We start from the raw sequence: 22,984 nt of genomic DNA, 5'->3' as shown, positions 1-22,984 counted from the left end.
CAGCTTGGGAGTGTTTGCCTGCCGCAGACTCGAGCGGCTGTCTCTGCGCTCACTCCTTCATCCTCTTTCAGTAGCGTTTGGAACCAGCCAGCTGAGGAGCGAGGCGCTGTCCATTCAGCACCACCGGGGGGTTTAAAAAAAAAGCCAGCTTTTTTGCGCAATTTCGTCGTGAACCTCCTTCCAAGAGCGAGGTGTGCCCTGCAGTAAGTAAATAGTGGGAGGATGATGGGGGTGGGGGGCGGGAGGAGGATTCCCCCCCCTCTCGATCGTCTGATTCTGAGGCATGTATTTGTGACCCGCCCCTGATTACTGGCGCAGATGCATCATGGCTAAGAAAGAAAGAAAAATGAGGACGAAAAGGGGCTCTCTTGAATATCCTTGACACTGTGTTTCGTTTGTTAATTTGTTCGTAGATTATAATTCATTCTGGAATGCATCAGTTGCCAGAGAAGAAGGGGTTGTTAAAGAATGATTGTTATTACGCATCACTTTTGAAAGGTTTTGTGTAGTTGCTATGCTTTTTTTAATTTTTTATTTAAAAAAATAATAGATGTAATATACAGATAAAAACCTGGGCCAAATGCATCCCTGGTTTAGATATTTTTCTGTTAGCAACAAAGGAGCTAAGCTAGGTTCACTCCTACAACCTGATCTTGAAATAAAACAATCCTTGTCTGGAGCTAAACCAACAGAAGCTTAGCTGAACTCTCTGGTGGGTGGTTTATACCTGATGATATATTCTTTAAAGCAAGAAATAAAGGTAAAATGCTTCTCCCTCTTCCCCCTCCCTCTTTCCCTCCCTTCCAATTTAACAGAGATATGCAAGTGGGAACCATATGACCTGCAGGGTGATTGAAATATGGCAAGCTGACATATTCTGTCCTTAATTTCCCCTCCTTTCTGTTCCATCCTCCTTCTTACCCCTTTAATACTGATCACCTCAATATGTTTTAGGTCTGGAAAGTGAGATCTAAGGATGGTGAAGCTGGGAAGCAATTTGAATGAAAAGAACAAGCAGCAGCCGTCCAATGAGGATGGTTTTCAGACGGTTCCTTTGATAACACCCTTGGAAGTCAATCATTTACAGTTCCCTGCTCCAGAAAAGGTAATTGAAAAACAAAACAAAATCTAAAGCAAAACAAAACAAACAGACAAACAAAAAGGAGAATAGGTAATATAGGCTTTCCAACGATTCTCTTCTATTGCCTTTCAGAAGCACAGAAAAGACCCATTGTTCTCTTTAAAGGGGTTGACTTTTGCTGTGTGCACCTGTCTGTTTTCAAAAGCGGAGCAGACCAGCATACAATAGAAATCTATCATGGCTAAAGCCTGAAAAATGGCAGAGTCTATTTATCCTTTTATCCAATAAAATAGACTGGGAAAAATAAACCTATTAAACAACTACAAAGAATTTGTGTATTTTAAAATCAGCTTTACAACTGCAATCCTAGTTGCTTATCTGACATGAATGTAACTTGCTGCAACAAATTCTTTTGATAAAGTATTGCAGGGAGATGTTTCATGCCTACATTTCTACACCCACCTCCTCTATTAGCTTATGGGAAGAGAATGCTTTTCTCAAGCAAGTGGAAGATTAGATTTTGAATGGGATCCTTAAAAGTCAGTATCACCGTTTACTTCTTGCTGAGCCATTATTTGAATACGGTCTGTTATCATCTAATCTGTACACATTATCTTATCCTTTATTATTATTATTATTATTGGAAGAGATAATGTAAGAACTTAAATGTTTCTCAAATTCATTTAATCTGTGTTTTATGTGGATAGAAAATCACTGCAGTGCATCTGTCTATTCAGTTCTCAACCCCAAAATTAGAAAACATACTACGTGAACTGAAGGCACAAACACAAAGATGAAAAGAGCAAATTAAGCAAGTTATGCTTAATTCGTCCCAATAATGTCGCTCTCCTGACCAAACATTAAAAGTTCTCTCTTTAATACATTATAATAAGTCATAATATCTTTTCCTATATAGAGGAATTCTACTAAGTAATTTGGTGACGCAGTGATTGAGAGAGAAAATGATAGAAAAGATTAACAATCCATAAAATTGCATTTATGATTGCAAGGAGTTGTAATGCAAATCAGTTCTTAGATTTTTTTAAAAAAAAGATTACTTTGAATGTTGAAATGTTTATGTGTTTCTCTCCAATAATTTTAAAAACGTATTTATCCAATTTATATGGACACCCGTCTATCCAAGAGCCTCTAGCCAGCAAGCCAAAAAGAATTACATTAAAATAGACCAAAGAAACAAATAAAAACATCTAAAATGACATTGAGGTCCAATAAAAACCCCAAACTACAAGACACATATTCCCATGCCATAGATCCCATTCTAATGTCCCAGTCCCAAAGCCAGGAGGAAAAGCCAAGTCTTCATGGCCTTGCCAAAGGCCAATAAAGGAGAGACTGCCCATGTTTTGGGGGAGTTTGTTCTAAACACTACAAAAATAATAATCTTAAGAATATAGAAAAGGTAAACAAGTCTGCTAATGATTATTACTCTTGATCATTATATAAAATTTGCAGAATCAGAACAATGGGCTTCTCAGTACTTTGCTGTGGAACACCTTCAGAAGCGTGTTGGTGCCTTTATGTCCTGCTTGTGGCCTTCATGATTGGCTACAATAGAGGTAGAATATTTTACTAGATAAGCCTCTTATCTGATTCAACAAAGTCTGCCTTGTTTTAAAATAAAAACATTTACACTGAATTTAAGAATAGTACATATTATAGACAAGAGTATTTTTTTTATTATTTTAATTCCATTTATATCACGCCCTTCTCCGAAGACTCAGGGCGGCTTACAAGCTTAGCAATTGTAGTATTGTTTATCGGATACACAGAATTTCTAATAAAACAGATGTAAGCTGTTGATCCAGTGGATAACATATTTTCCTTGGGTCATGGAGATCTGGGCCCATACCCTTCTTCAACCACACAATTAATTTAGGCAAATATTTATCAGTTTCAGGTTGGAATAAAGGGCGATATTAGTTTCATTTTATTTAGGCAAGGAACTCAGTTCACATGAATGAGAAGCTGGGGCAAATAAGTTATTATCAATGCAATACAAATCCTGAAAAGCCTTGGAAAAAACCCCATGTGGCATGTGCTATATCTGGTGATGCAGATGTTTTCGATAACAATTTCTACAATCTCTTAATGATGTTGGTCATAACTGAGCATTTTTAGAGTCTCAAATATCTGGTGTACTATGGATTATTTGAGCCTGTCTAGGGTGACAGAACAATTTCACAATCACTATCACTTTTGTTTCCTTTATCCAGACTTATATTACAGTACAGTATTTAAGCCAAGCACTGGGGCTTGGATTACTTATGATGAATAAAGACATGAGCAAAACTGAATTATACTGTCATTTCCCAACAGTTGCTTTTGTGAATGTGTCTGATTCTATTTGGCCTTTGGTCATGACTTGTAAGTCATATTATCCCTGGTTTGTAGAATAGGGGGTGCTAACTGAGAAATACATAGAGGTATATACCACAATGTATATAATTATCATAATTTTAAAATCAACACTTGCTAAAGGAGATGCACAAATATGGTAGATGTTCCAAGAAAAGAGCCTTGCAGGATATTAGGAAATGATTAACAAATCAACTTTATCTCACAATATTTTTATGAGAATCAAGCAACCTCAATTTCCTATATGGAAGCTTTGGAAATTAACAGTAATTTCCTACATGCAGTGTAGATGATTATTTTTTCCCCAAAGCAATAGTTAAAATTCTGTTACTCACACTTTTGCTATCTTCAAAGCATAAAAAAAAATCCATATATGCAAAGATAACTTATAATAAATACTGGCAGAGCATAAACTATATATATATATTCGATGATAACTCATCTAACCTGATATAGAAGAAACTTATATTTACCTACAAGTTTTTTGTGCACCCTGAGTTATATTTATTTATTTTTTTATTTTAATTCCATTTATATCCCACCCTTCTCCGAAGACTCAGGGCGGCTTACAAGCTTAGCAGTAGCCTTCATTCTATGTATATGCCTGCTTGTTAGGGCTTGTTAGGGCTTTCACATATCTGCAACTTTAACATTTCATCTATATTCAAGATCAAATTAGGCTTTTCTAAGAAGCTTTTAGTGAAGGAAAGCAAGCTCACTGATGGTGCTGGAAAGAAAAATTTAAATATTGTTATGTTATAATCTATTTTTTTAAGAAAACAAATGGGAGAAAATATCCTTCTGAATACTTTATTTATTCCTCTTGGAAAAGGCAATATCTTCTCAAAATCATTAAAAAATAGGGATATCTCAATTCCAAATTTGCCATTCTTTTGTCAATTGTTCCATGCATATATATAGTATTTCATACTATCTGTTTGAATATATCTGTGCTATCTCTATACGTGTTTATAGAGTACTCCAACTAAGACCATACAGAAGTTTATTTTCTAGCATACTGCCTAAAACAACAATAGTGTGGATGATGCCCTGTCTCTTAATGTAACATAACTAAAAATAATTAACCTGCTGAAACCCAACCAGCTCTTCTCCTTCTTTGTTCACAAGAGAATCTTAAAGATGGGGAATTTAGATTGTGGCACTGAAATAGTCAGACTAATGTTCATGAAAACACATTGCCCTTTGCCAAATCAAGAATTACCTTGTAGACAATGAGGCATCCACTGCTATGGTCTAGAAACAAATATGGTGCTATATCGGTATTTTAGTATTATATAGAAGAGAACCAGCTTGTTGCGGTAGTTAAAGGCATTGGACTAGAAACCAGGAGACTGTGAGTTCTAGTCCTTCCTAGGCGTGAAGTCAACTAGGTGATTTAGTCATTTTCTTTCTGGGCAATTTCAAACCAGCTCTGAGAAATGTTGCCAAGAAAAGTACATGGCCTCGTCCATGTAATCACCAGAAGCCCAGACCGACTTGAAGGCAAAAAGTCACCAGCATCATATAAAATCAGAATCTAGCATAAGGAAAGGAATCAGGTCTTGTCTGCCTTTGGAAATGTTTGATTATATCGGTGAAGTTTCTGGTATGGTGTAAAAAAAATGGAGGTAGTTTAAATGACATTGGACTAGAAACCAGGAGACTGTGAGTTCTAGTCCTTCCTAGGCATGAAGTCAACTAGGTGATTTAGTCATTTTCTTTCTGGGCAATTTCAAACCAGCTCTGAGAAATGTTGCCAAGAAAAGTACATGGCCTCGTCCATGTAATCACCAGAAGCCCAGACCGACTTGAAGGCAAAAAGTCACCAGCATCAAATAAAATCAGAATCTAGCATAAGGAAAGGAATCAGGTCTTGTCTGCCTTTGGAAATGTTTGATTATATCGGTGAAGTTTCTGGTATGGTGTAAAAAAATGGAGGTAGTTTAAATGACATTGGACTAGAAACCAGGAGACTGTGAGTTCTAGTCCTTCCTAGGCATGAAGTCAACTAGGTGATTTAGTCATTTTCTTTCTGGGCAATTTCAAACCAGCTCTGAGAAATGTTGCCAAGAAAAGTACATGGCCTCGTCCATGTAATCACCAGAAGCCCAGACCGACTTGAAGGCAAAAAGTCACCAGCATCAAATAAAATCAGAATCTAGCATAAGGAAAGGAATCAGGTCTTGTCTGCCTTTGGAAATGTTTGATTATATCGGTGAAGTTTCTGGTATGGTGTAAAAAAATGGAGGTAGTTTAAATGACATTGGACTAGAAACCAGGAGACTGTGAGTTCTAGTCCTTCCTAGGCATGAAGTCAACTAGGTGATTTAGTCATTTTCTTTCTGGGCAATTTCAAACCAGCTCTGAGAAATGTTGCCAAGAAAAGTACATGGCCTCGTCCATGTAATCACCAGAAGCCCAGACCGACTTGAAAGCAAAAAGTCACCAGCATCATATAGAATCAGAATCTAGCATAAGGAAAGGAATCAGGTCTTGTCTGCCTTTGGAAATGTTTGATTATATCGGTGAAGTTTCTGGTATGGTGTAAAAAAAATGGAGGTAGTTTAAATGACTCCATACTTTCTTCAGTGAAGCTCCTCTTTTGACTACAAAGCATTCCAGATTCAGTCCTTGTGATCTATGAAAGAGGCTAGGTTTGTCATGAAAAGGCCTCAGGCTATTTTGTGTTCAATGGGATATGACATAAGACCTTATCTAATGTCTCATCCTCCTCCAGTGCATTACTATATCTGAGTGAAGTCAGAGTCCGTTAGTACGTATAGCTGAAAGGTATTTTGCAGCTCAAGTTCTGATCACTATTTATTTTTGTCTTTTAATTTTCTTAGTTGACTGAAATATACATTTTGCATTTCTGGGAACTTCAGTGGCTAAGAATGCAAAGTAGAAAAAAATAGGTCACCCTGAATATCCACAGGGGTCAAAAAGTCAAGATGGCAGAACAACCATGCAATCAAAACCCTGACCATTTTTTTTAACATGCACTGCATGTACAAACCAAAGTAAAAAAATAAAGGTGGAGTTTCAACTGACAAACACAGCCATCATCTTGACTTTTTAAAACCTTCCCTGTAGATGCCCCAACATATCACAAATTTTTCCCTGGGATGTGGAGTTAGTTTATTTTTTCTTTGTTTTTCAAATAATAAGCCAAATTAAGTAAGTAAGCCATATTTAGAGGTGGGTTTTTTTGGCATCTTAGGTCTTGAGAACAGAATAAATTAGTTACCGATAAGCAGAAGTGTGGGTATTTCTTTTTTTTTTTCTTTTCTATCAAATTCCTGCTATGATTATTTTTTTAAAAGAAGTGAGGTACAAGCATGTGGCCTACTCCTAGGCCTGCTTTTAAACAATGTGATTCAGACAACTCTATACTATTTTTAACCAAGCAATTTTAGGTAGACATTTTGTTCTTTGTGAGAGAATAAATAATAATGCAGTCAATGAAGGAGAAATGAAAAGAAATGCACAACACTTTTGCTTTTTCCATGCAAGCTCTTAAAAGGAAGGGCTAAACTTTTATTGAATTTAGAGAGGGATAGAGTAGATTTGTATAAACCTGCCCTCTTAAAAATGACTGCTATGACTTTGAAATTGCATGTGTTGTTCTTCATTGACTATCTATACCTTAAGTCTGTTTGTTGTCTTCAGGAAACCTTAGAATTTATTTAAGCTATGAGGGGCAACATTTACAAGAGATTGGTTGCCTATTACCTTCAGGAGATTTTAAAATTAAATATGAAATTCATTTTTCAATTTTAATGGAAAAAATCTCTATATTCTTACTATTTCTTCAAAATATTCAATTCAAATAAAGACTTCACAAACCTTTGTGATCAGTTCAGTAATACCTTATTCCTTTTAATGTAGGGATATTGCCTTTATTATTCCCTTTTATGTCCTTTTAACCTAAAAAGATGGGAAATTAATCTTCCTGAAGTTAATCAAACAAAAGGAGAGCTAGAGGCACTACCAGTTCAAAATGTTTGTTTCCATTAAGTTTCACATTTCTATATTAAGAAATGTGAAGCTTGCTTAGTTTCAGTATTTGTTTGCACTTGTTATTTATTTGCAGGCTTATTCTAATTGGAATACCCCCAAGAGTAGAAATATAAAACTATACAAAGTAATACATGAACTCTAAATACTGAGTGAACTAGAGCTTTTGGCTGTTTTTCAGAATGTCATGGGGGAGAGAGATGCACAAATTATGGGAACAGAAAGGATCTACCATTTGGTCACCAACCTGTTAAGCTCCAGCATACTGGAGGAATGGGGACCTTAATAAGCCTTATCAAGATAGTCATATGAGATGGGCAAATTCAGTCCTGGTGAGGTGGTGTTTGAGGTGCTTTGTGTATGCTATGTGGGACTGTAGAGGTGGTGTTCAATATTTTGCACTGACCTTGGAAGCCTACTGGTATAATTCAGCAATTTTAGAGATATTACCTTGCAATGGTGAGGTTGGTTTACAAGTACATCCACACTCTGGGCCAACTGCAGGTTTTAGGACATCTCCAAATGATACCTCATATAGAATAGAACACATTAATCAAGCTGATCATGAATTAGCATTACTAAAAAATTCTGGTCTGGGTATGGTTGCAAGTGGAGCACTAGCGATGGCCTTTGGCCCTGATGTTGAAGCTGTATCTGTAAGCCCAAGAGGACTCTTAGATCACGAACCAATTCCTTCAGAAGGAACAGCAGACTATCCAAAGACCAAAGTTCTTGGACGTACAGAAAGTTTGGAATTTAACCTAAATTTAATTTGCCCCATCCAGACATTAGTTCAGACTTTTTGTTGCATTCCCAACTTAGCTTAAGATGACAAAAAGTATCATCATCACAAGTCTGATAGCATCTCACCCCAAACTGTTGAGTGTCTTTACTTAGAAGCTTCATATACATATTAAATAACACAGGGGGAGAGCCCTGTTTCCCCTCACATTGGAGCAACTATGGCTTCAAATACTGTGATAAAAAACTAGAACTGTCCATTATGGAAGATGCAGAACCATTGAAGAACTGTGCCTACAACCTCCAATCCCCATAACTCATTCGTATTGAAAGTCCTTGAAAGAAACAGAAGAAACTTTGCCGCAATGAAGTCCTGACAAGGGTCATGCAACAATGCTGTTTAGGTCCCCTGATCAGATCTTACTACTCTTTGATAGCAATTCACATACACATCTGAAGGGAAGCTGCCACCATCTTCTTCTCAAAGGGTCTCTGTGTGTTTGTGTATCTATATGTGTTAGAGAGAGAAAACAACCCTCTTCATATTTGACAATCTTCCTAATCCAACAACTCACATCCTATTTGGTTGCCTATGGGAACTAGCAAGTTCAAACTTGTAGGTGGCACAGTTCATCTCAAAGAGAACTGTATTTATTTGCTTGAGTGTAATAAGCTCAAAATAAACTTATCAAAAGAAACTCATATATAGAAGATTCTACTTGTATCCCACAGTATTCTGGTTTTAGCCTATTTAATTCATTTACTTAATATTTAATATTTGTACTTCTATTTTTTTGATGCTTGTAAGCCAACTAGAGTTGCTTGACAGTGAGATGGGTGGTATATAAATTTAATCAGTAAATGAATAAAATAAATAAACCCAGAAACAGCCTAAGACTCTGCCTTGTTCACCTTGCTGGATTCCATACAACTGGCATCCAAACCAGAGTACATGCAAGCAATTTCATTGATAAAAAAATCACACACATAATCCAGCACCCTTACAGGCATTTTATCATGCCCAATTTTTCACAAAAAGAGTCGAGGTAAATCTGCCAGTTGAAAGTAGTGCATAATGCAAAGAAGAATTGACATTTTACTGCTCTTATCACAAAAGTTGAAGCTCAGAGATGAACTCTTATTAAACTTTATCACATCTGCTTGTCCTCCACTTATTACATGACACTTTCACATAACGTATTTCAGTGAAATAAAACAAACTGCAGTATCTTACTGACATTAGTCATAAACATAAGGGCAGCATATCTGTCAGTTTTAGTGCATTTTGCACAATATGGCACAAGCATAAAGAAAGCCCAGTTTTATTCCAAATATATTTATGCTATTCTACACATAATAATATCTCCAGGCTACTCTTGCTCACATCTGTCCAACTTGGAGGTACATGCATGATCTGGTCATACTCGGGATATGGCTATACTCAGAGAATAAGGAGAAGACCAAGACAGTTAGGATGAGATGGAGTTAAGGAGATCCTTTATCTTTGCTTCTCTAACAACAGCAAGCCATGATCAGGAGATGTCAGGGATTAGCTGTAAGACTTCTATTGAGACATGGACCCATTAATTGCTGGTGGTAATTGCTGATTACCTACACTTGCTTAATAAAAGATATATTTTACAGTTGAAGCAAGCAAATATATAACCAATTATCAAATTCAGCATGAAAAGCAATGAAAACTAAACAAAACGAATCACAAGTATGCAAGAATTCAAAAGCATAGTAAAGAAATACACTAGTAAAACCAGCCAACCATGGCTATTTTGGGCAGGGGTTACAGCAATTATCCTGCAACATCTGGAGGCTGCTGGTTCCTTGTCTCTAATTGGTCCTTGGTTCCCTTATTTAAGAAGAGTAAAATAGTGCAGCCTGAGATAGAGCAGGAAAGATCCTCTCTCCATTCCTCAGCCCTCCAACCCCAGTTATTATATGTAATGTTTAGCAATTGGCTGCCTATGTGATAATATGACCAGAACTGGCATTCTATATCCAGTTTTGGCCACTAAATTACAAAAAAGATGTTGAGACTCTAGGAAAAAGTGCAAAGAAGAGCAACGAAGATGATTAAAGGCCTGGAGACTAAAACATATGAAGAATGGTTGCAGGAACTGGGTATGGCCAGTCTAGAGAAAAGAAGGACTAGGGGTGACATGATAGCAGTATTCCAGTATTTGAGGAGCTGCCAGAAAATTGAGGGGGTCAACTTATTTCCCAAAGCACCAGAAGGCAAGACAAAGTAACAATGGATGGAACTAATCACGGAGAGAAGCAACCTAGAACTAAGGAGAAACTTCCTAACAGCGAGAACAATTAATCAGTGGAACAACCTGCCTCCAGAAGTCGTGTTGCTCCATCACTTGAGGATTTTAAGTAGACAGCCACCTATCTGAAATGGTATAGGGTCTCCTGCTTGAACAGGGGGTCGGACTAGAAGACCCCCAAGGTCCCTTCCAGCTCTATTCTGATGGATTGATAGGTATTAAATTGGGTGGAAAAAAATATGCTTAGCAACTTCACTACAGAGCTTTGTGCAGAGATAATATTTTGTTATTCAGTTGGAATTCCCCTGAAGGAGATGGGATTTCTTTGGCTTTATACTCATTATGACAATATAAATTATGGGAAAAGGTACACCTTCAGATATTTGTCTTTGATGCAACTTTATGTCAGACCAAAAGGCATCTTCAGAGGAGTTTTGCTTTTAGGTTTTTTTTTTTGTCTTTAAGGAACAGTGTTTCTATTATAGGAGAATATACCCACAGGGATTCAGCTGTAAAGGCCATCACTTCAAAATGTCAAACATATTAGTTGGCAACTTTCTTCATAATAGAATAAAGAAAAAGGATGGAAGAACACGAGTGAAGACAACTCCCTCTCCTCCCACAGGTCCTTTATCACCAACTGCTTAGTGGGAAGAATGGCAGAGTTTTCATTTGTGTTTTCAAAGATATAATTTGCTGGGCTTTTAATTAGGATTGTTGATTATGCTTAATAGCCTTTGTACTCTGGAAAGTGTGATATAAAATAATGGCAATCAATATAAGAGAAAACAAGTGAGAACTGTATGCATTTTCAGTCCGAGGACAAGGAGATATTTACTTATTTGTCAAATTTAGATACCGCCCATCTCACTCACAGAGTGACTCTGAGCGATGTACAGTTAATAACACCAAAGGTTAAATCAAAGGTTAAAAGCCATATAAAAATACCGTGCATCAATAAGAAGAACCAGATAAAAACAAAAATAGAATAAGTTAAAAAAACCCACCCAGAATTGTTCCAATAGTGAGATAGATAGGTATACAGTTAATAAATAAATAAAATTTATTTATTTAAGAAAATTTATACGGCCATCCAACTCACTCTCAGTGACACTGGTGGTCTTACAAAGATAAAAACCTAACATAGAAACAATAGGAAAGCAATAAGCCTCTTGGTGATGAAATAAAAGTTAAATGGTGGGGCAAGGGCCATCAAGGCACTAACCATCCTCAGGGTGTGGGCTGCCCAGAGAGCCCCATGTAAGTTGTCAGAGCCAGGTCTTCAAATATCTTTGAAAGGCCAGGGAGTGGATGCCTGCCTCGCCTATGAAGAGAGAATATTCCAGAGAGCAAGGGCAATGGCAGAGAAGACATTTTTCCTGACTAACTGACAGGATCCATAACGTATCTTTCTTACTTGATTGGGTGAGGCAGACTGAGGTGATGGGGATGAGTCAGTTCCTCAGGTAACCTCAGGCCCAGGCCATGTATTTGTGTATTTCTCGGAAGCAAGATATTTTCCAACATAGGGTCAAGCCAGGTGCTAACTACTCTCAGAATTCTTTACCTTCCAGAAGTCCCTGGTTAGGGATGGTTATGATTCCACATTCTCTGAATGGCCAGAAGGAGATTTCAGTAAGCTGAATCCCTCTCTCCTGGACCTTTAAGAAGGTGCACAGAAACTAATCTTGCTGAAGGCCAATCAGCATGGATTCTGCAAAGGTAAACCCTATGTTACTAAACTAGAAAAAAAATTTTAGACTGTTAGGCACATGGATAGAAGTGACAGGTTGACACTGTATTCTTGGACTTTCAAAATGTCTTAAGTAGAGTTCCTCATCAAAGGATTCTGAGTAAGCTTAATAATTATGAGAGGGACCTATCTGTTATTTTATGGGTTACTAATGAGTTAAAAAATATAAAGCTAAGGATAAGAATTTGTGGGCAATTTTGTCAATGAGTGAAGATAAGAAGAATTTCTTCAAAGCTCCTTATTCTGATCAGTGTCCTTCAACTTCTTTGTACATAACCTTATAGTAGAGTTAAGCAGTGAGCTATCCTAGTTTGCAGATAATAGAAAACTGTTCAAGGTAGTAAGAACCGAAAGCAGTGGTGGTGAACCTTTTTGAGACTGAGTGCCCAAACTGCAACCCAAAACCCACTTATGCATCACTGGGTGCCGGGAGCATGGCCACCGAGAGGGTGATGCTCCAGCGACCTGATCCAGGCATCGGAGGCCTGTAAAATCAGCCAGGGATGGAGTGAAATCACTCTGCAGCCCTAGATATGGGCAGCAGAAGCATTTAGCAGGCCTCGGATGCCCGGATTGGGCCTCTGGAGCATCATAAAATCACCCCACGACCATGGATGCGAAGTCCAGAAGCTTTGAAAATGTTTCTGCTGCCCAACAAAAAATTAGCTAGCAGTTCTACCAAACTGGTGCAAACTGGCTGAATCCCAGCACTGGTTAAAATGCATCATAACTATTTCCAATAATGGGTCTGTTATAATTAAGATCCATCCTGATTTGTTAGAATTGTGATTCTTACCTCTGATTTTTCATTATTCAAAAGAAATTTGTAATATTTTCTAGCATGTCAGAAATTACACTGATTGTGGAGTCTTTATTGATCCATAACTGTTAGTTTGTCTAAGGTTTTCCTTTATTGAGTGATTATTATTTTAGCTGCTAAAATTAAGTAGGTGATAAATTGCTTATTTTTAAGCTTAACAATTTGACTCCATAAATAAATGCAATGGCCATAGTTGGGGTAGTGTTCAGTCCAATTCTCTGCCTGATAATAATATAATTAACACTTTTTGAGGATGTAATGCTTTATCACATAATCATCACTTCTTTTTAAAAAGAACCCCATATCATGCTGATGGTAATACAACCTAGGGAGGAAAACTAATGGTTGAAGGGTGGGTCCTTCCTTCCTTCCTTCCTTCCTTCCTTCCTTCCTTCCTTCCTTCCTTCCTTCCTTCCTTCCTTCCTCCCTCCCTCCCTCCCTCCCTCCCTCCCTCCCTCCCTCCCTCCCTCCCTCTAAACATTTACTCTTGATTGCTCTATGATTCTACCAAGATCATTCTGCAAATTATTTTAAAGAGGTTATATTATAATGTAAATGCCAAGTATGTATATCTCAGCAGGTCCTGTGAAATAGTATTAAAGCCGGAGCTTTCCTTCTCTTTAGCATGTAGCAGGAACAAAGAGGCTAAGAGAGTAACAGACCTATGGAATTATGAATCATTTTAAAAAGTGAGAAAATCAGAGGATACAATCTTTTTTAGCTGTTTTGTTGCACCCAGTTTGTTACAGTATACATGTCTTCTGCTATGAGCTGGGACACACATTTACATTAATTCATCATAACTCTTTCATTATACATGAAAAATTCATGCTGGATGCTTGACTATAATTGGGGGCTGCTTGTACTGATCTTAGCTTCACTTCTCATCTCCTTCTATAAGTTTCCTTTGGTCTTATTTTTATCAGATTTTTCCCCCACTTAGCTTTTAAATAATAATTTCACCTTCGTTCAGATTTCTGTTTTAAGAGTTCTGGGTAGTTAAATGCATCATCCCTGTTGCTTATTCTAGGAAATATTTTAAAGAAATAACCTGTGTGTTGTGAGTATCCATCCATCCATCCATCCATTTATCCACCCACTTCTTTAAATCCCATTACAGGACTGTGAAACTGACAAACATCTGCAGTATCAAGTGCAGATACCAATGGCACATTGGGATGATAAGTATTCTATGTATAAAAACCTATTTTTAGGGTCATGAGGGAGATCTTTATGTTATGTTTTAATGACTAATCTTTTAGTCAGGGTCTATAGAGTCTATCCAATGCAATTTAGGGACTGGATCCAATAGAATCTGGAGAAAGAAGTTTTTAACAGGGCAGTTATAATATTAGACTAAGAGTGGAAAGACTTAGAATCCCATCACCCTCACACCCACAGAATTTCATTGGGTATTGGGGCCAGCCTCTCTCAGCCCAACCCCCCTCACAGTTGTAGGGGAAATAGGCAAAACAAATGGCATAGATTATTTTTGGAATACAGTGGCCACAGTATCCTGAGTATTGAGAGCTGAATGGTTGTTATTTGGCCTTTGGTGACATTCAAAGTCTTGGCTGTCACCTTTAAAGCCCTTTGTGGCTGAATGTTTGGAGATCAGAGGGACCAGCAACTCTTCATAGTATTCATCTGTTCAATATCCTTTGTTAAGGTGGGGCTGCCTCCTCATTCTTTTGCTCAGAGAATGCCATCTTCAAGGATCATGGAAATGAGCCTTCAAGATTGTTACCACCTTCTGTAGAGAAACATTCTCCCAGATATCAGAATGGTCCCATTTTCTGCTAGTTGCCAAGAAGGCCATTAAAATGCCAGGCTTGTAAGTCAGAAGATGAGATATACTGTAGTTGCAACTATATCTTCCTGCAAAATTAATACCCAGGCACTAGAGTGTGTGTTGCTATAAAACAGGGGTGGGCTATTAATTTCCCAATGGACCACATGAGAAATTGGGACTGTTGTGGAGGGCCACTGCCATGTCTCCCACCAACACTGTTTTGTGCCTGCTGAAGACGCCCCGCTCCCTGCCAATGTCAAACCATTGCAGGCCAGATAGGGATAGTCTAGATGCAGACTGTAAAATGAAAAGGTCTTCTATGAAATATTTTTTGGAAGTTTTTTAATATAAGTAAAGTCTTGCCCTGCTTTCTGGAAGTCAACAATGCAGTAATATGAATTCAACAGAGAAAACATATTGAAAGAGAGAGAGACAAAGGAAATAAATTTGAAAATGAATCAGAGATTGCAGAGAGGTCGTTCTGATATAATGCTTTCTTTGCATTTTATGATTAGAGAAGGAGGAAGGTATATCCAAGGACTGCAGATGTGCAGAGTCGAAAGGGAATGAATGCTGTGCTTGACTTGTTTATAAAAAGAACACAGATGCATTTGCAGAGCATTACTGAGCTTAGTGCTAATGATCAATTTTCTTTAATTAATGATCCAGGCTTTACAAAGCATGGAGAAAGTAAGTATCAAGGTCCAATCAAGAAAATAAATGGAGAACAGGAAAGGAAAGAGAGATGTCACCGCACTTAATGGAAGCAGAGCTTTTTCAGTTTAGTGAGACAGTACTTGTTGATACAAAACAGCAGGGGGCCACCTTAAGAGGATCACATTTCATTTATGCCAAGAACTTTCAATATAAACAGGAAGACCAATCAGGCCAAACTCTTAATTAGAAGTGCTTAGTTCCATGTTGTCTAGCCAATGATTGGAATTAATAACATTTTGTCACCTTATTAGCATAATTTGATACTTTCTTTAACAAGCTTCCCAAACCTCTCCTCTACTGAGAAGTCCAACGGTTTTTATTTTAAAAATACTTGTCATTACTTTATCCTGTTGCACCTGTGTTGCTTCTATACTGTATTATGTAATATTTATTGCTTCATTGGTGAAGTCTCAGTCTCTTTAGTCACATGTGCTGTTAAAACTGAAGAGTTATTTATACATACCGATAACTTGTTATTGTTAGTGTGATGAGTCCTTCGGGAAAGGGCGGTATATAAATATAATATAATAAAATAAATAAATAAATGTGGATTAGCAAAGTGGAGCAGCCCAGATAGCTTGCAAATGCACCTCATGGCATTTGAAACAGACACACCTTTATTTCTGAGATGATTTATGGGAGGAAAAAACCAATCTGAAACCTCAAAGAGGAAGATTGGAGAAGCCAGTGATTTATTGATGTGTGGCATCTCCCAAAATTGTCCCATTTTTACATCCGAAAACCTGTTCTATACTATAAATGAGGTAGGAGGATCTGATATCCTGCGTCTACAGGATCTGATGCTTTCATCAAAATGATAAAAACACCATTGTGCTGTTGACATGCAAACTCCACCCTTTGTGTGCATGCTCATTATGGCAATGCAAAAAGCAAAGCACAAGTTGGACTCCATTTCCCAGAACTCATCGGCTTTTGGGGGGCTTTATTTCTCAGATCTCCCCAGAAAACCAAGATGTATCTTGGAACTATGTGGGGAGAAAGGCTGCATAGCAGCATTCCAGTCTAAGGCCCCCAGCCAGGTGCCTATTCAGAATAACAAAATAACAGAGTTGGAAGGGATTTTGGAGGTCTTCTAGTCCAACCCCTTGCTCAATCAGGAGACCCTATACCATTTCAGACAAAGTGATGGAGGCTTTTCCAAACTGTGGGTAGGGCCCCAGCCAAACTACTCAGCAGATCCTTGTGGAAAACTCTGAGCTGTCTTGAAACCCAACGGGGTCCATCAATTACCTTGTGCTGGCGATCTAATATGTTCTCCCAACATTTCTCAGATAAAAATGGTTTGCTACTCTGCAGGATCTGATGGATTATAGAAACTAGAAGGGTTCTTCAAAAAATGAAACAAATCAACAGTGATAATAACAGTAAGTCTGAAGGTTATGTTCTGGGTGCCACATCTCTTTCAGAAAATAAATCTATTTCCAAAGACCTTCTGCAATAACCAACTCTTCATAAACCTCCAGAAGGCCATAAGGGTTGGTGGAGCAAGGCCATAAGCCTTGGTGGAGCAGTGGGCTAATGCCTCCTTAAGTAACACCAGCTGCCTGCAATTAGTGCAGGTTCGCGTCCCACCAGGCTCAAGGTTGACTCAGCCTTCCATCCTTCCAAGGTAGGTAAAATGAGGACCCAGATTGTTGGGGGCAATAAGCTGACTTTGTAATAATGCCACTTGGGGGGGGGGCGAAAGCCCTAACAAGCAGGCATATACATAGAATGAAGGCTACTGCTAAGCTTGTAAGCCACCCTGAGTCTTCGGAGAAGGGCGGGATATAAATGGAATTAAAATAAAAACAAAATAAAAATAAAATAAATCTTACAAATGGTTCTTTAGAAAGGGAGGCCCCCACAGAGAATATTTATTTATTTCCATGTCTCCTTACACCAAATAAGTTGGGAGCTTTAGCAGGCATTATCTGCTTGCCTGTTTTGTTCAGGCAGTTTCTATCCAGGCCCAACACCATATAAGGACTTAGAGGTAATAATTAAGATTTTGTGTTATATGCAGAAACAATGTATTGCTAGTAAAGATGGGCAATCAAACTTCATGCTCCCAGATACCAGAAAGTAGGAAAATAAATTCACATGGCATTCAAGGTGCTGGTTATCACCTATAAAGCCCTACATGGCCTGGGTCCGGGATATCTGAGGGAACACCTGCTGCCGGCATCAAATGCCCTTCGCCCAGTGCGCTCCCACAGGGAGGGTCTGCTCAGGGTCCCGCCGGTAAGAGACTGCCGGCGGGTGACACCCAGGGATAGGGCCTTCTCGGTGGGAGCGCCTGCCCTCTGGAACCAGCTGCCGGTGGAGCTGAGAACTGCCCCCGACCTTCGATCATTCCGCCGGGGCCTGAAGACCTGGCTCTTCGAGCTCTCGGGCCCAGACTGAGGAGAAATTTTTAATTTGGGGTTCTTTTTAACTGACTACAGGGTTAATTTAATATTTTTTAATTTGGTTCTTAATTTTTGTATTTTGGATTTTTTAATTTCCTGTAAACCGCCCTGAGTCCTCAGGGAATAGGGCGGTATATAAATATAACTAAATAAAATAAATAAATAAATTTCTTTTACTATTTACAGGACAGTGTTTCCATTTTATGAACTGAAACTGTGGTCAATGAATCTATATCAAGGAATTTTGAAGCAAATACTTTTTTTTTACAAATAGAGCATCTTATAACAAAGCACGCAACTTTCTCCTCTTTATATTGTTCATCTTCTCTTCCATATATTTATGAAACTAGTGTGCATCTGAGAATTCAAGGAGTGTGTTCCATTTTCTACTCAAACTTCATCTCCCTAAGAAGCAGAATTTACATTAATGGTATACTACACAGATACTGTAATGCCTCTCTGTTTTGAAATTAAACATTAAGGCATCTTCTTGTAAATATTCAACAAATAGAAAAGTATTGATTTTTAAAATAGTACACATTTTGTCCTTGTTACAAAGCTAGGTAATTTGGCCCATGGTTCTCTCTTCATCCTTGTTATAGGCATCACACCCTTCTTATACTCAAGTTGCACCAAGATTTTCTAGGATTAAAACCATTGTTATTTTGGGGAAGAATTTAAACTTGCTTCTATTCAAACTTATCTAGGAGTAAGTCACATTGATCTCAATGGATTTTCTTTCTGAGGTAATGGCCTAGGATGGTGCTGCCAATAAAACAATGACTTTTGAGAGCAAATGGATTAAAGGGGAGTAGTGAAAAGCAGAGTCATTTACAAGAAATAATTAGCAGTCTATTCTGCTTAGAATTTCCAGCAGAAAAGTTCTTTGTCCTGAGATATTTATTATTAAGGGCAATGACTATAATCTTTCTTTCTTTCTTTCTTTCTTTCTTTCTTTCTTTCTTTCTTTCTTTCTTTCTTTCTTTCTTTCTTTCTTTCTTTCTTTCTTTCTTTCTTTCTTTCTCAAAGCAAAACAGTTGAGACCTGCCTTCTTTCATGTGTAACTCTTGGAAGTAAATATCAAACATATCATTTCCAGTTCTATTTTGAAGGAACACACATATATTAAGATGTAAAGTATGGATTCTGAATTATCAATGACTTTGCCAGCTGTTAAAAATAAGACAATGCATAAAAGATAGTCTATAATTATTCAGATATGTGGGCTGATGTGAAAATGGCAGCTTTCCAAATTTTGTAGCCTCTGGAACAAAACCATCTGACTTGGCACCTAAATTCTGGATTAAATTCCAACTTTTGTTTCATTATCCACATATAATTCTGTTATTTCTTCTATATCTCATTTTCTCAGCCAAAAATAGCTTCCAAAGTAGCTAACTGTCTAAAGCCAATGCAAAATATAATACAGTATTGGGAAATGTGTGCGTGTGTATATACACACAAACACTTTCCAATGCAGTATATATATATAAAATGTGTTTGTGTGTGTGTATAGCAACAGTTCTTAAAAATCTGTAGGACTATCAGAATTCCCAGGTTAGACACTATGTTCTAAACATAGAAATGGGAGAAGGATATTTATGGAATGTGGTGAAAATTTAAAGCAGATCATAGTGGCATCCTAAAATGAAATGTTCTTGCTTCAGTGATATAGTTGAGTCATTTTAGACACAGGAGTATATAGCTTTGTCGTCTGTTCATCCTCCTTTTAGGTAATTTCACTGTCCAACATGTACCAACTGTTGCATGTTTTAGAACTACTTCAACATTTGTTGTAGATTAGATGGAGAAAATTTTGTACTTATGCAAATTTTGAATGTGCAAATTCTGAGCATGTGTCAACCTGTGCTTTAGATTTATAAAAAAAGAGTGTTGGAGTACACACAGGCATGTACATTGCTTCTCAAATCAAATGCATGTTTTCCTGATAATATTTATTCATTGAATTAGTTTCTATAGGTGCCCATCTCTATCCAATTGAGTGTATACTAGGCTAGTCAGATTTCAGCAGCACCTAGTATGGCCTCAGCCCTCTTCCATGTCATTGGATGTCCCTGAAGAAGGTGGACAAAGAAATAGAAATTCTATACAAAATTCAGTATCATTTGAAGTGCATCATTCCCATTCAGTTGATTTATGGATGATTAATTGGCAACACTGGCAGAAAATATGTTGAACAAAATATTTATTATGAGAAAAACATGTAGTTTTAGATAAGCCAAAGAAGATATCATATGGCTAAGTAAGATGTACTCTATCAAATTAGGGACTCTTATTACATGTTGTCTTTGCAGAATGGGCCCTCCAAATTCCATACCATCCAAATTAGTCAAGGATAAGGCTCAGGCCTTTAATCTGTGATTCCCAGAGCATCTCTGCTGAAATTCAGGGCCAGAATGGCTAGTGTTCAGTTAAAAAAGGTAAAAGTAAAGGTTCCCCCGCACATGCGTGGGTTAGGACACTGAGCTTGTCGATCAGATGGTCGGCAGTTTGGCGGATCAAATCCCGAGTTCCGCGTAACAGAGTGAGCGCCTGTTACTCATCCCAGCTTCTGCCAACCTAGCAGTTCGAAAGCACGTAAAAATGCAAGTAGAAAAATAGAGACCACTACGGTGTTCAGTTACATAGTATTTAATAGTCCTAAAGCTTGTCCCATGTAATTTGTGTCACTCTGAAGCATTTGATGACTAAAATAATAACTTTGAAAATACAGATGTCAGGAGGAAGATGTTATCTGTATTTTTTTATGAAAGAAATGATTTTTTTTCACCTTTCCTTATCCCCAGATGTGAAGTGCAGGACACTAGTAGGTTTAAGGAGGGTGACTTAGTTTAGTCTCTCACTATCATGGAAAATTTTGTCAGTTCATTTATTTAACCTTCATTGTTTCTCTCTCTCTCTGTGTGTGTGTATATTTTTTATATCTTACAACAATGACTTCTGCATATATGAAGATATTCACAGAGATGACTTATTGGAAACCAATTCTTTAATGAAACTATATATATATTTGGCTGGCGAAAACTGAAGATGTCAATTTTTGTTTCTAGGTGATTGTGAAAACAAGAACAGAATATCAACCAGACCAGAAGAACAAAGGAAAACTTAGAGTGCCCAAAATTGCTGAATTCACAGTCAGTTTCACTGATGGTGTAACAGAAAGGTTAAAGGTAAGAAATGCAGAGGTTTGGTAATTTTCATAAGAATAATTAATAGAGAGCAGCTTTCCTATTCTGATTTAAAAATGGCATACTACTGAAAATCATGGACTTAAGCAGGGCTTTTTTTTGTCAAAGAATGCATAGTTCCGGCACCTTTTTTTGATGGATTTTCCAGAGTTGCGTTCTTTTCCTATTGTTGCCCTTCCTATCCTTGTTTGCTTTTGAAAATGCCTGGCTGGCAGTAAAGTGCGAGCAGGGTACCCTCCAGTGCTGTCTGCCTCCTCTAGGAGGAGCCATGAGGCACCAGAGCACCACAGTCAGAGGTGGCTTGATTGGCTGGGTCGGACCATGTGGTATGGAAGCCGATGATGGCGGTGAGAAACACATAAACATGGAGGCCATCTTGCATGAGAGGGTGAGCGAGCCTTTTGCCTTCTCTTACAGAAGGTGATGTGTGAGGTTAAAAAGAGGCGAAGCAAGAGGAAAGAAAGGCGGCTGGCGTGGAAGCTTGCCCAACAGTGAAACTTTGCTGTCTCGGTTCATTGGATAGTTCAAAGGCTGGGATGTCTATGAAAATCTCTTTTAAGTCTTTTATACTTTATAGTCAAATTGCAGAGGGGAAGAATAAGAATAAAGCCAATGTCTTGAGATTTGGAGGTATTATTATTAATAATATATATTAATTATGTATGAGGTTTAATCAGATCTATTTATTAAATTGGGTTTAACTTAAAGGTAAATTAAAAGTAATCTGTTCACTGACAAAATTTCAACCTTAATTTGTTTCAAGTCAATATCCATATTAAACTCCAAATGTAAATTTTTCCACCTTGTTTGACCACTTCTTAAAAATAATTCAATCTTTTACAAGCAACCACATTTTGTTTTATTGGGCCAGTTTCATTCCACGCAGAAAGCTGACATTTCCACTCATTAAACTAAATGGGTATGCCAGTGGTAAATGTCCCAAAAGATTAATAAAATGCCTTCTTGTAATTTAAAGCCACACAGTGCATGATAACATTAATAGTATTAACTTACCTTGAACAAAATCCTAGTCTTTTAGATACACTAAAAATTGAAGGGTTTTTTTTTCAACTACAAAGGTAAACCTTATAGGGTAGGCAAGGCAGGTTGTATGATGTGTGTGAGTTCTGGCACTTAACAGAAGAAGCACTTGACTTAAGAATTCCTGAGTTGGAAACTACAGCTTAAGTTTATTCTTTCCAATGCATGGTAATGCATCTGCATTAGGGGTGACCTGAAGAAGAAGAGGGATTCAGCCAGGCCGAGCCTAGCTCTTCCAAGCTGCTATTACTCATGAGAAACCTACAGTTATAGTCAGAATTCAGAGGGGGAAATCAAACTTCTTGCCTTCATTATAACCATGATTTAAATGTTTCCTCCTGGCCTTCCAAAGTTGCTTTTTTTGGGAGGGGAGGGGGGGAAATGGCATTGAAACAGAAGTTGAAGATAATTCAACCTGTTAGATTTCACAATTATTTCTAACCATATGAACAAACCTACTTTTCACAAGAAAGGCACTACATTATATTATTTTATGCTATGATTTACTATTACCTTAATTATCTGAATTCTGGGTAAAGTTTGGTCTCAAATCACAAGATCCTTCCAGATTCTAAAGGTAAATGATTCTTCATCTTTTTGTAAAAAGCATATATTATATTAAGTCTATGTTCTACTCCATCTATTTCTTATTGGCATGATTTCACAATGGAGAAGCAAACCTGATTATGCAACAGATTGAGCTTGTGCTCAGTTGCAAATTTTTACACTGTTGCAAAAAATCCC

General features: G+C 37.6%; 1 protein-coding gene across 1 annotated transcript in view; it reads left to right on the top strand.

Annotated features, from left to right (window-relative positions):
* Nucleotides 1–607: 607 nt before the first annotated feature.
* Nucleotides 608–22,984, top strand: part of NSG2 (neuronal vesicle trafficking associated 2) — a gene marked incomplete at its 3' end in the record, with an annotated part of 55,561 nt that continues 33,184 nt past the window's right edge. Inside the window, exons 1-2 of the mRNA XM_083351574.1 lie at nt 608–1,105; nt 21,062–21,181. Coding sequence (XP_083207700.1) covers nt 977–1,105; nt 21,062–21,181 — 249 coding nt within the window. The 5' untranslated portion in view covers nt 608–976. The remainder of the gene's footprint in view (nt 1,106–21,061; nt 21,182–22,984) is intronic.

This window comes from Vipera ursinii (genome assembly GCF_947247035.1).
Source record: "Vipera ursinii genome assembly, chromosome: 2".
In the NCBI taxonomy this organism is placed as follows: domain Eukaryota; kingdom Metazoa; phylum Chordata; class Lepidosauria; order Squamata; family Viperidae; genus Vipera; species Vipera ursinii.
This window is presented reverse-complemented; position numbering and strand designations above follow the sequence as displayed.